Source organism: Oncorhynchus kisutch, linkage group LG17 (genome assembly GCF_002021735.2).
Source record: "Oncorhynchus kisutch isolate 150728-3 linkage group LG17, Okis_V2, whole genome shotgun sequence".
Taxonomy (NCBI): Eukaryota; Metazoa; Chordata; class Actinopteri; order Salmoniformes; family Salmonidae; genus Oncorhynchus; species Oncorhynchus kisutch.
This window is the reverse complement of record NC_034190.2, coordinates 62,182,409-62,195,292: the sequence shown is the minus strand read 5'-3', so window position 1 is coordinate 62,195,292 and position 12,884 is coordinate 62,182,409. Positions and strand designations below refer to the sequence as shown.

Sequence of the window (12,884 nt, the reverse complement as noted above, 5' to 3'; positions counted from 1 at the left end):
TTCTACTGACTCTGAAAAACACCAAAACAAAGATGCCCAGAGTCCCTGCTCATCTGAGTGAACGTGCCTTAGGCATGCTGCAAGGAGGCATGAGGACTGCAGATGTGGCCAGGGAAATTAATTGCAATGTCCGTACTGAGACTCCTAAGACAGCACTACAGGGAGACAGGACGGACAGCTGATCGTCCTCGCAGTGGCAGACCACGTGTAACACATGCACAGGATCGATACATCCGAACATCACACCTGCAGGACAGGTACAGGATGGCAACAACTGCCCGAGTTACACCAGGAACGCACAATCCCTCCGTCAGTGCTCAGACTGTCCGCAATAGGCTGAGAGAGGCTGAACTGAGGCCTTGTAGGCCTGTTGTAAGGCAGGTCCTCACCAGACATCGCCAGCAACAATGTCGCCTATGGGCACAAACCCACCGTCCCTGGACCAGACAGGACTGGCAAAAAGTGCTCTTCACTGACGAGTCGCGGTTTGTGTCACTAGGGGTGATGGTCTGATTTGCGTTTATCGTTGAAGGATTGAGCGTTACACCGAGGCCTGTACTTTGGAGCGGGATCAATTTGGAGGTGGAGAGTCCGTCATGGTCTGGGGCAGTGTGTCACAGCATCATCAGATTGCCTGAAATGACAACAAGCTCAATCTCAATGCTGTGCATTACAGGGAAGACATCCTCCTCCCTCATGTGGTACCCTTCCTGCAGGCTCATCCTGACATGGCCCTCCAGCATGACAATGCCACCAGCCATACTGCTTGTTCTGTGCGTGATTTCCTGCAAGACAGGAATGCCAGTGTTCTGCCATGGCCAGCGAAGAGCGCAGATCTCAATCTCATTGAGTACATCTGGGACCTGTTGGATCAGAGGGTGACGGCTAGGGCAATTCCCTGCAGAAATGTCTGGGAACTTGCAGGTGCCTTGGTGGAAGAGCAGGGTAACATCTCACAGCAAGAACTGGCAAATCTGGTAGAGTCCATAAGGAGGAGATGCACTGTAGTACTTAATGCACCTGGTGGCCACACCAGATACTGACTGTTACTTTTGATTTTGACCCCCCCTTGTTCGGGGACACATTATTCCATTTATGTTAGTCACATGTCTGTGGAACTTGTTCAGTTTATGTCTCAGTTGATGAATCTTATGTTCATACAAATATTTACACATGTTAAGTTTGCTAAAAAATAAACGCAGTTGGCAGTGAGAGGATGTTGCGACAATGAGCTCACACTCTGGCTGAGTGTGAGCTCCGGCAAAGGTCATGCATTTTTTCTCTCTGTACATTCAAGAACAGTTGGAGACCATAAAGGGAGTCCTGCGGTAACTGAAAAGCAGTCTGGAGATCTTCAACAACCTGAACCAGAGAAGGAGAACATTAATAAATGACTAGCATCTGCATATAGATGCAACTTCGGTTGCATCCCATTTCCCAAATGCTGTCACTTGCCACTGGCATAGCTGCAGCTTTGGTGATGTGCCCTAATCTAAAGCCAGACTGAACTGCTCTCAGTATGTTCCTTTCAATTAATACGTTTTTTAACTGTGTGTTCATCAGGGATTCAAAGACCTTGGCCAGGATATGGAGTTTAGAGATAGGATGATAGTTATTAGCATCTGAGGAATCTTGCTAATATAAGCGGATTTCCAAATGCTGGGTATGGAATTGGTCAAGCGACTCAAGTTGACAATGTGAGCCACAGGTTCAGTAATAATACCAGCTGCTATCTTTTAGAGGTAGGAGGGATCCCGGTTGTATGGACCTGCAAACTTTTTAGTGTCTCTTGCCTGTAGAGCTTTACAGACCTTAGCATAAGAAACAGGCTCAAAATGTAAATGGTTCACAAGGGCATTTAATTTACAGTAACAGAGCTTACATTAGAAGCCTGAGACCCAACATTATCAAAAACGTACAGCATGCAGTTGAAGTTTACATACACTTAGGTTGGAGTCATTAAAACTCGCTTTCAACCAAGCAACACATTTCTTGTTATCAAACTATAGTTATGGCAAGTCACTAAGGACATCTACTTTGTGCACAACACAAGTAATTTTTCCAACAATTGTTTACAGACAGATTGTTTCACTTATAATTCACTGTATCCCAATTCCAGTGGGTCAGAGGTTTACATACACCAAGTTGACTGTGCCTTTAAACAGCTTGGAAAATTCCAGAAAATGGCTTTAGAAGCTTCTGATAATTGACATTATTTGAGTCAATTGGAGGTGTACCTGTAGATGTATTTCAAGGCCTACTTTCAAACTCAGTGCCTCTTTGCTTGACATCATGGGAAAATCAAAAGAAATCAGCCAAGACCTCAGAAAATAAATTGTAGACCTCAACAAGTCTGGTTCATCCCTTGGGAGCAATTTCCAAACGCCTGAAGGTACCACGTTCATCTGTACAAACAATAGTACACAAGTATAAACACCATGGGACCACGCAGCTGTCATACTGCTCAGGAAGAAGACGTGTTCTGTCTCCAAGAGATGAACGTACTTTAGTGCGAAAAGTGCATACCAATCTCAGAACAACAGCAAAGGACCTTGTGAAGATCCTGGAGGAAATAGGTACAAAAGTGTCTATATCCACAGTAAAACGAGTCCTATATCGACATAACCTGAAAGGCCGCTCAGCAAGGAAGAAGCCACTGCTCCAAAACCACCACAAAAAAGCCAGACTATGTTTTGCAACAGTACATGAGGACAAAGATAGTACTTTTTGGAGAAATGTCCTCTGGTCTGATGAAACAAAAATAGAACTGTTTGGCCATATTGACCATCGTTATGTTTGATGGGAAAAAGGGGACGCTTGCAAGCCGAAGAACACCATCCCAAAAGTGAAGCACGGGGGTAGCAGCATCATGTTGTGAGGGTGCTTTGTTGCTGGAGGGACTGGTGCACTTCACAAAATAGACAGCATCATGAGGAGGGGAAATTATGTGGATATATTGAAGCATCTCAAGACATCAATCAGGAAGTTAAAGCTTGGTCGCAAATGGGTCTTCCAAATGGACAATGACCCCAAGCATACTTCCAAAGTTGTGGCAAAATGGCTTAAGGACAACCAAGTCAAGGTATTGGAGTGGCCATCACAAAGCCCTGACCTCAATCCTATAGAAAATTTGTGGTCAGAACTGAAAAAGCGTGTGAGAGCAAAGAGGCCTTACTAACCTGTCTCAGTTACACCAGCTATGTCAGGAGGAATGGGTGAAAATAGACCCAACCTATTGTGGGAAGCTTGTTGAAGGCTACCCGAAACATTTGACCCAAGTTGAACAATTTAAAGGCAATGCTGCCAAATATTAATTGAGTGTATGTAATCTTCTGACCCACTGGGAATGTGATGAAAGAAATAAAAACTGAAATAATTCTCGCTACTATTATTCAGACATTTCACATTCTTAAAATAAAGTGGTGATCCTAACTGATCTAAGACAGGCAATTTATACAAGGATTAAATGTCAGGAATTGTGAAAAATTTAGTTTAAATGTATTTGGCTAAGGTGTATGTAACTTCAACTGTACATGAAGTGCTTGTTAAAAACCCCTACAATATGGGCTTTATCCTTCACTTTATTAGAATCCATCATTAATTGGTCAGGAAGGCCAGAGGAAACATTAGAACCTGACATCCAATTTTATTTGTCACATGCATCTTACAGTGAAATGCTTTACTTTCAAGCCCTTAACCAACAACGCAGTTTAAATAAATAAATACATTTTTTAAAGTAACAAATAATTAAAGAGCAGCAGTAAAATAAAATAACAATAGCGAGGCTATATATAGGGGGTACCAGTACAGAGTCAATGTGCGGGGGCGCCGGTTAGTCGAGGTAATTGAGTTTAATATGTACATGTAGGTAGAGTTAATAAAGTGACTATGCATAGATAATAACAGAAAGTAGCAGCAGCGTAAAAGGGGGGGGGGGATGCTAATAGTCTGGGTAGCGATTTGATTAGATGTTCAGGACTCTTATGGCTTGGTGGTAGAAGCTGTTTAGAAGTCTCTTGGACCTAGACTTGGCGCTCAGGTACCGCTTGCTGTGCAGTAGCAGAGAGAATAGTCTATGACTTGGGTGGCTGGAGTCTTTGACAAATTTTTAGGGCCTCCCTCTGACAACGCCTAGTATAGAGGTCCTGGATGGCAGGAAGCTTGGCCGCAGTCATGTACTGGGCTGCATGTACTACCCTCTGCCTTGCGGTCGGAGGCCGAGCAGTTGCCATACCAGGCAGTGATGCAACCAGTCACGATGCTATCGATGGTGCAGCTGTAAAACCTTTTGAGGATCTGAGGACCATTGCCAAATCTTTTCAGTCTCCTGAGGGGGAATAGGTGTAACGGTTTTCTAGGTGTGAAGGAGAGTCGGACCAAAATGCAGCGTGTAGATTGCGATCCATGTTTAATGAACAAACGTAACACGAATCTAAATACAAACACTACAAACAATAAACGTAACGAACGAAACGAAACCCGAAACAGCCTATACTTGTGTAAACTAACAAAAACAGGAACAAGGACACTAAGGACAATCACCCACGACAAACTCAAAGAATATGGCTGCCTAAATATGGTTCCCAATCAGAGACAACGATAAACACCTGCCTCTGATTGAGAACCACTTCAGACAGCCATAGACTTAACTAGAACACCCCACTAGCTACAATCCCAATACATACACACCACATGTAAAAAAAAAAAAAAACATGCCACACCCTGGCCTGACCAAATAAATAAAGATAAACACAAAATACTTCGACCAGGGTGTGACAATAGGTTTCGTTGTGTCCTCTTTATACTGATAACAAGTTCAAACAGGTGCCATTAATACAGGTAACGAGTGGAGGACAGAGGAGCCTCTTAAAGAAGAAGTTACAGGTCTGTGAGAGCCAGAAATCTTGCTTGTTTGTAGGTGACCAAATACTTATTTTCCACCATAATTTACAAATAAATTCATTAAAAACCCTGCAATGTGATTTTCTGGATTTTTATTCTCTCATTTTGTCTGTCATAGTTGAAGTGTACCTATGATGAAAATTACAGGCCTCATCTTTTTAAGTGGGATAACTTTCACAATTGGTGGCTGACTAAATACTTTTTTGCCCCACTGTATGTGTGTGTATATGTATGCATATATTAAATATTGTATTTTCTTATTCCTTGTGTTACTATTTTTATTATCTTTGATTCTGCATAGTTGGGACAGGCTCGTAGGCAAGCATTTTATAGTAAAGTCTACACCCGTTGTATTCGGTGCATGTGAAAAAATGATATTTGATTTTAGTCTAAATGCATAATTTAGGGCTCTTTGGGTCAGAACACTCACTTGAAGTAATACTTCTGCAGCAATCCTTGGTTCTCTTGGAAGAGACGGAGATAGCTTTCTAAGGAGCTCTCACTCAGTGCTAGGTATAGCCAGGCACGACCTGCATAGAAAATAAATATAAACAAGGGACAAACATGGGCATATGTAGGTCATATTTACTAGTACCGTGTATTATTTATTTCCTGCCTGAACTTGCAAATAAGTAGGCCTGCAAAGAAACTTCTGTAAAAAGAGAAACATATGTACAAACACCAATGGTAATTACTGTAATCCTGACCTCAAATAACATCATCATGCTACATTTCTGGCATGTGGCACAAGAGGAACTTACAATTGGCAAACCACTGGCTAACATATGTCATTCATTTTATCACAGTAAATGTAGGTGTATGAATTGATTGACAGAAATGGCATGTATGTATTAGGGTTAACTGCTGTGAAACGTTTGTTTCTCAAGTTGCCCACAAGACTGACCCTGAATGTGGATGGGTGCGTAAGAAAGCAGTAAAAATGGTGTTCTTACTTCGCCCAAGGTTGGTTGCTATGTGCTGGAGCTCGTCTACCTGCTGGACCACTTCCCTGCGGGTGAAGTGTAGAACCAGTACCCAGTAACCTGAGGAGATATCCTGCAGCCTGCAATGCACAGACTATGAGAATTGAACTGAGTTAGGATGTATTAAAGAACTGAGCAGATTTGGCTCTCAGTCTTCTTACCCATAGAGTAGAGCATGGTCAAGGTGCTCACACAGTCGCTGTAGGACCCGGTCGTGATTCCGGATGGCTGGAGTTTCATCCTCACAGGCAGCAAAGTAACTCTGCAACTGCAGTCAGAGCACAAAACATATGGAGCTGACAAGAGTACTAGGCCCACAGCAAAACTAGAAATATAGGGATATCTTCTTCATGAGATGTTGAGAGGAGTCCCTCAGTGACAGATATCTGCAAGCATGGAGCCTGAAATTTGATAATTGCTACTGTACATCTGATCCACTAAATGGTATTACTATGACTGACTTAAAAGCATTAATCAGACTTTTGTTCATAACCCCTGAAAAGACTAGTTTAACAGGTCTGACTGAATATAAAGGAATGTGGGATCTTAAATTCCAATCACCTGATGACGATCATGTGACTGGGAACAGGAACAAACTGAATATAAACTGGAGAGGACTTGAAAATCATACCAGGCAAGGTCTATTAAAGCACTGTCAGTCTGGCACAGTGCAAATACTTTGGAAGGATGGGGCTGAACGTTAACTGTACAGGTGTATGCAAAGGATGACCATCAACAAACATTCAACCAGGGTTTAGCTTAATTGATTAAGTAACCCAGAAGTCAAATTGAACGTGGTCACAGTATGCGTAACTATGCCTATATTAAGCAAGCATATTGAAATGTGTTTGGAAAATAAGCAACAAAAGTTATTTTGGCCTTCAAAAATAGACCTAGCTAACCGAGGGTTGTTGAATTGGCCGTGACTCAGAATTTTAGAAGCAAGAAAGTGTTTGTTTACATGACAGCATTAGCGAATACAACACAGTGTCAGCTAAATTAGCAAGACAAAACACCCATGACATTACAAACGTAATCCATGTGTTTAACGTTAGCTAAACAATCTTCAAAGACCTCACAGATAGTCAACAACTGTTTTCTACGATGAGTCAGGCCCACATATCATGGTAATACTGGTGTTTACCGTTTTCAAATAAGTTAGCTGATCTTACTAACATGACTTTGAGCTAACGGTATGTGTATAGACTTGGTATCAGTCTTACCTTCTTGACAGACGAAGAAATGTTTTCCAATATTCGGTCCTTGACTTTGAGTTGATCCATCACGGACTGGTCTCCTTGGCTGCCTGCAGCTGTCAGCTGATTTCCAGGGGTCTCAATGTGGTCTGCTGTCGATGTTCTCAAGCTAGCCAGCCATATATTTTCAACACTGATAATTGGCTAGCGAAGCGAACAACATATCAAACAAAGAGTTGGCTAGGTAATGTAACAACTAGCATAAGACAACATGGCCATGGCTAATAACGTTGACTGGCAACGTCGTCCTCCCTCATACTAGTCCTCCTACTAAGGTTCGAATGGCTAACGTCGTTAGTCAACGGAACTGGCCAGCACGTTAGTTGGCGTCAGGGCTAGTAGGGAGTAAATATCCTGCTGTCGTAGCCGGTAACTTTTACTTTGTGTAGTTAGCTAGCACTCAACTTGTTTAAACTTATGTTGTAGTTAAACTTTATGATGTAAAATGTAGAAACCATGACCAAGTTTTAACAAGCTCGATGTTTAGTCCGGAAGCATATATTCAAGACAATGCTAACCCAGTTTAAAGCCAGAGGTGCAACATCGCGAGGCTTCCGGGAACGCTTGCGAAACAGAGCAAGCAGAACAGACCGGGGTTTCGGATTTAACAATTCAATTACAGAAGTGAAAGGGTATTCTATAGTTAATTTTCTAGAAATGTCAATACACAACCTAGATTCGAGCCCACGTCTTAAGTAATTGAACATGTTATTATTCCAACCTCGTGAAATTGACACGTTTTCCTTTGTCAAAAATTACTTAATATCAAAGGAGTGCCTTTAAGTCGACGTCCAGCACGAGCGCATTCCAGCGCGAGACCATCATTAGAGCCGAAGAAGTGTTTCTTCTAAATTTAGCAGCTAGCCATTTGAAGTTATAGAATTGACTGATAAGTCACCAAATGCCTGTCAACGAGCTCGTGACCCACTAACATCACCTCCAACAAATGTGGGTAACTGATGTTTTTTTAAATGTAGTTTGTCTTTTTTTTTAACTAACTACATGTTCTCTACCCTATCCAGCTCAATGATTTATATATACACACAATTGATCCAGCTGCGGGTTACTAAATTAGATTAAGGATAGTAATAAGACTTCAACAGAGTGGAATGTCAACATTTTATTGTAGTTTAAGGATTTGTGTAACGTTTGTTGCAAACATGTTAGTGTTTCTATTGGCAAGACTTTGATCAGACAAAACAAAAATATTCAGTGCATGTACTGCATCAAGATGTTTTTATCCTCATACAAGGGGGTGGGAAAAACATACATTCATGGGATTTTTCCAAACAAGTGTTCCATCTGTTATTGAGATCATGAAGCAACCATATCCATTTGCTAACTGAATTCAGAGATGTGTAAAATAATCACTCAAATTATCTGTGCACAAGTGTATTATTTTCAGAATTACAAAAAATCTCAGCCACAGCTGAATTAGTTTGCCTGCAAAGCCATCATTAAATTCCCCCACAACCAATAGAGAAGCAACATGTTCAATTCTCACCAACTCTTCTTGCAGACTCTGCCAGACGATTTAAGCAACCAAGAACCTTCACCCCAATAAGGCAAATTCTTAATCTACCACCCCTCCCTCCTAATTTAATAAACTTTTCTCGAAACGTTTCATCTCCCTAGTCTGATTTTTCCTTTTCTTTCATGTGAAGGAAGACTATGCTGAAGACAAAGAGTCCTCCCATCATGGAGAAGACACTGGCGTAGTAAGGGAACGCTGAGGGGATGAAGCGCTCATACTGCGTGTGCTGCAGAGGACGCACCGACACCTATGGGTGAGGACATGTATACATTAGCAATTGAGTACTATACTTTGTTTGCTTATAGTGTGACACGTACAATGAATTAGCTGGTGTAGCCCTTGATATACTCAAGAGCCTTCCATTTCAAAACATGACAGTTCCCTCACCTGAGTAGAGGAGTACAGGTGTGTGTAGCCTAGCCTGTTGTAGTCCACCTTGAACTGGAACACTCCATACACGTCAGGCAACTTGAACTGGACGCTGTATTTATCTCCTATTCAGGTAAATATAATTATTTGATTTAACAGTTTTCGATGTCAATCAATTTCCACAATGTAAATAATCATGAAAATAAAGAGTAATCTCTGAAATGTTCATACCATTTTTCTTGAGGTAGGTCCTGACGAAGGGGTCGATTCTCACAAACTCCAACTGGATGTCTTCCCCATCAAAGGGAATCCAGCTACCCTCGGACAGCATCTCAATTACAACGCTGTACTCCTGTGTCGGAGGAAAAGGACAGAAACAACATAATGGCCACAGTTTATGGAGTAAAAAAAACAAAAATATTCATGCCTTTTTTCCATTCACATTAGCTAAATTGGCATATTTTCACATTTTAATGTTTCGTTAAATAAGAAGAATAACTAAATACTGTCATAATGGACAGCAAAAATGTCTTACCACGAGATGTTGATGGATTAAATAGTGACTCACCACAAGGTCTGTGATGGTGTAAGCTGCAGGAGGGGTGCTCTCCCCCACAGGATGATGTGTAACGGCTCCCACCCGGAGTACACCGGCTTCCTTGAACACCCAACGGGACAGAGCCTCGGCTAATTCCATGTTCCCAGTCTGAGCGTACCTACAAGAGATCCAAGACTGGAATTAAAACACAGTTATTCCATTTCTTAAAATATGAAAGGTGATTATTGAACAATGAAAATCAGGATAAAAGTAGGGCAGGCACCTACAGAGCAGATGATGAAAAGCATTATGAGAGAGGGTTACCTCTGGGAGCCAGGTGTGGCCTTCTGAACAGCGGCGTTGAAGAAGGCGTCGCTGAAAAAGTGCAGTGAGCCACTGAATACCACTCGGGCGTTATTCCTGGCCTGGAGCCCAGCGATCAAAAGAGTGTTCTTTCCAACAGCATGGGGGTACTGTCCAGAAAGGAGAGCGTAGTGTCAACCAAAATATAAAGTTTCAGTTATAAACACCTTACACACATAAGTTAGTCAAATTTCAAAGGAGAATGTTTGATAAGGAAGGAAACAGTGCTGGTATTACCTGAGAGATGGGTCGGTCAGGGAAGTAGGAGTAGGAGGTGGAGGAGCCAGTCAGAATGTCCAGGACCAGGGGGTTATCTGGGTCTGCCACCATGCTGGAAGAAGGGCAGAGGAAAAAAAATCCTTTACCATAGAAAAATATGTCCATAGGGGTATAACAACATAATACCAGTGTAGTAACTCCCTTGTTTAGAACTGACAATACTTGTTCTCAACTGTAATGGTAGACTCACCCAACACCCTTGAAGAGGATGGGTTTGTCACTGGGGTTCCCGACAATAGTGGGAGCCTTCAGAAGATTGTCTGGATCAGCAACAATCAGGGTATGCTAGGGGAAGGAATGGGGGGGAAGTTTACCTCTTATGATTCACTTCATTCGCCTACCTCAAGTGCTCTGCAATTTTAATGGTCACTCAATACCCATTTCACACCTTTTCCTGAGACTTGACTTGGGAATTCTACATTATTAGACAGAAGTGCATTGACACATGCCCCTGTAAGCAATTGCAAAACCTAATGCTAAAAGGTTTACATTAGAATGTTCTTTCTTCTGCTTACCTCACCAGGGTCTGACACATCGTAATGGTGATGATCAATGACAGCAGTCTTCTCCTCATCAAACTCAATTCCACATTCACTGCCTATCTCTCTCAGAGGATCACCTAGGACAAAGGAGATTACAGGAGAATGGCATTAGTTACTGTGAAACATTCTGACCAAACCGACTCAGTGCGCGCATGTTTTGTCTATCCCCATCAGACGTGCTCATGACACGCAGGTTTAAATACCAAACCAACTGTGAATGAACTATATTCATTATTGGACAGGTCGAAACACACATGAAACATTCATGGATATTTAGCAAGCTTGCTGTTGCTAGCTAATTTGTCCTGGGAGATAAACATTGGATTGTTATTTTACTTAGTCCTTTTTTCTTTGTAAAATGTTGACCCATTTTGAGTCGCAAAATCATGTGTTCTCTACTCTGACAATTAATCCATAGATAAAAGGGGAACCCTAGTTAGTTTTAAAGTTAGTTTTATTTAATTAATCTTCCCTCCCTCCTTCATTCTTATTCTTCTGTGGATTCTATATGGCAGTTGGCAACCAACTTTAAGGTGCATTACCACCACCAACTGGACTGGCGTGTGGATCTTGTTCATCTTTCAATCAACCACGTGGGTTAGTATGCTCCTAAAAACCAATGAGTAGATGGGAGAGGCAGGACTTGCAGCGGGTCAAGCGTCTAAAATGGGAAAAGTTTGTTGATGTTTGGATGAAATGATTAAATAACCTATGTACAGTTATTTTGCAACATCAAGTTTGTTGATGTTTGGATGAAATGATTAAATAACCTGTGTATATTTATTTTGAAACATCTTGGTTAGTTTGGTCAGCACGTACATGTTGTAGAAACAACATCTGTGGTTTTTACACAAGTAAGAATAATATATTTTTCACTTACCAATATCAGAGCTTGCAGCAACCAGGACATTGCCTCCACCATCGATGAAGGAAGTGATTGTCTCAACACTGATGTTGCCACCAAAGTCTTAAAAGGATAAAAGTTGCATTAAATATTTAGTACTCTGTTGTAACAAAAATGATTTGATGCAAGATAAGAAATGTCAAAAATTAGAACTGCAATGTTAGGTAACTAACCTTCCACGGATGGGGAGAAGATGATGAGGTGGTCATAGAGAAATTGGCCATATTTGATCAGGGAAAGAGAAGGATCATCTGCAGTCTTGAATGAAAGGTCAAAGCCACGATCTGCAAAGAGGGACATAGAACTACATCAGCCTGGTGGAAATTGATTTGGAAATAAGTCCGCTAGGTTACTTTGTTTTAAACCATTTTGATGCCCAGGGTGGGTTAACACAGCATTTCTAGTGCATAAAAACAACACACACTTATGCATCATTTTGGGATAAACATCATGTAACAGTACATGCGCAGTAGGGACTGAAAGAATGTGTATGAAGTAGTAGTACAATCACAGTGCAAAAGCTAACATTCTCAGGTGCCCCGGACACGTAGTTGTGCAAGTGGACAGATACGACCTTTCTTTGCCTTTAACATCGACAATGATAGCTAGCTAGTTACTTTTTCTTTTACCCAAATCAATGCCACATGCCCCAGTAGTGACACCTATTCCTATCCTATGCAACGTTGCGTTGGCAACCTAGCTAGCAAAGATTAGCTAACAAGCTAACGTTAGTGGAGTTACGAGCGCTAACTAAGATAACGTTAGCTTACTAACGGAACGAAAACAAATTAATGAAAACAAATCTTCGTTATGGATGAAAAGAAACGTATAATTGTAGATAGCTAGCTAACAAATGGGAAAAGAACATGTATTCCTTCCACCTGCCAGACTGCGGAAGAAGATTGCATGAGTATCTCTGATGTTGAGGTTGTCCAACAAAACGAGCGTCTTTCCGTCAGCCAATGCCATGTGCATCATGGACGATATCATCAAGAATAAAATAAAATTGTTTCCCAACAATCTGGATTTTGTCTGAGCCATGCCTACAGTGCGTTTTTTTAACAACAAAGCAGAACTGCACCAATTCATGCGCTTGTCTGAGGTCCACGTCGCCATTTTGGAGAAGAAGTCGACGTCAGCGTTCTTCTTCTTCTTTTTAAAATGTGTACTGGCTGATCGCAACCGACTGAAAGGCGCATACACTGCCATCTACT

At 41.6% G+C, this 12,884-nt stretch overlaps 2 protein-coding genes across 4 annotated transcripts in view; both read right to left on the bottom strand.

The window, feature by feature from the left end:
* The window catches only part of LOC109908067 (pleckstrin homology domain-containing family M member 2-like), a 52,052-nt gene extending 44,025 nt beyond the window's left edge, over positions 1-8,027 (bottom strand). For 2 of the 3 annotated variants that reach the window (XM_020506495.2, XM_031794328.1), the window contains exons 1-4: positions 7,109-8,027; positions 6,047-6,153; positions 5,856-5,965; positions 5,333-5,432 (exon numbers count right to left, since the gene is read on the bottom strand). In XM_020506495.2, the coding sequence (XP_020362084.1) occupies positions 5,333-5,432; positions 5,856-5,965; positions 6,047-6,153; positions 7,109-7,168 (377 nt within the window). In that variant the 5' untranslated portion in view covers positions 7,169-8,027. The remainder of the gene's footprint in view (positions 1-5,332; positions 5,433-5,855; positions 5,966-6,046; positions 6,154-7,108) is intronic. The other variant, XM_020506496.2, reaches the window with a different exon arrangement.
* A 219-nt stretch (positions 8,028-8,246) lies between these two features.
* On the bottom strand, positions 8,247-12,884 carry LOC109908066 (dolichyl-diphosphooligosaccharide--protein glycosyltransferase 48 kDa subunit). Its single transcript, XM_020506494.2, has 11 exons — positions 12,552-12,884; positions 11,844-11,954; positions 11,647-11,733; positions 10,740-10,843; positions 10,415-10,509; positions 10,183-10,276; positions 9,907-10,055; positions 9,613-9,760; positions 9,276-9,396; positions 9,063-9,169; positions 8,247-8,922 (listed from the first exon to the last, which is right to left on the bottom strand). The coding sequence occupies exons 1-11, from the start codon at positions 12,877-12,879 to the stop codon at positions 8,773-8,775; spliced, it is 1,494 nt and encodes a 497-aa protein (XP_020362083.2). The 5' UTR covers positions 12,880-12,884; the 3' UTR covers positions 8,247-8,772.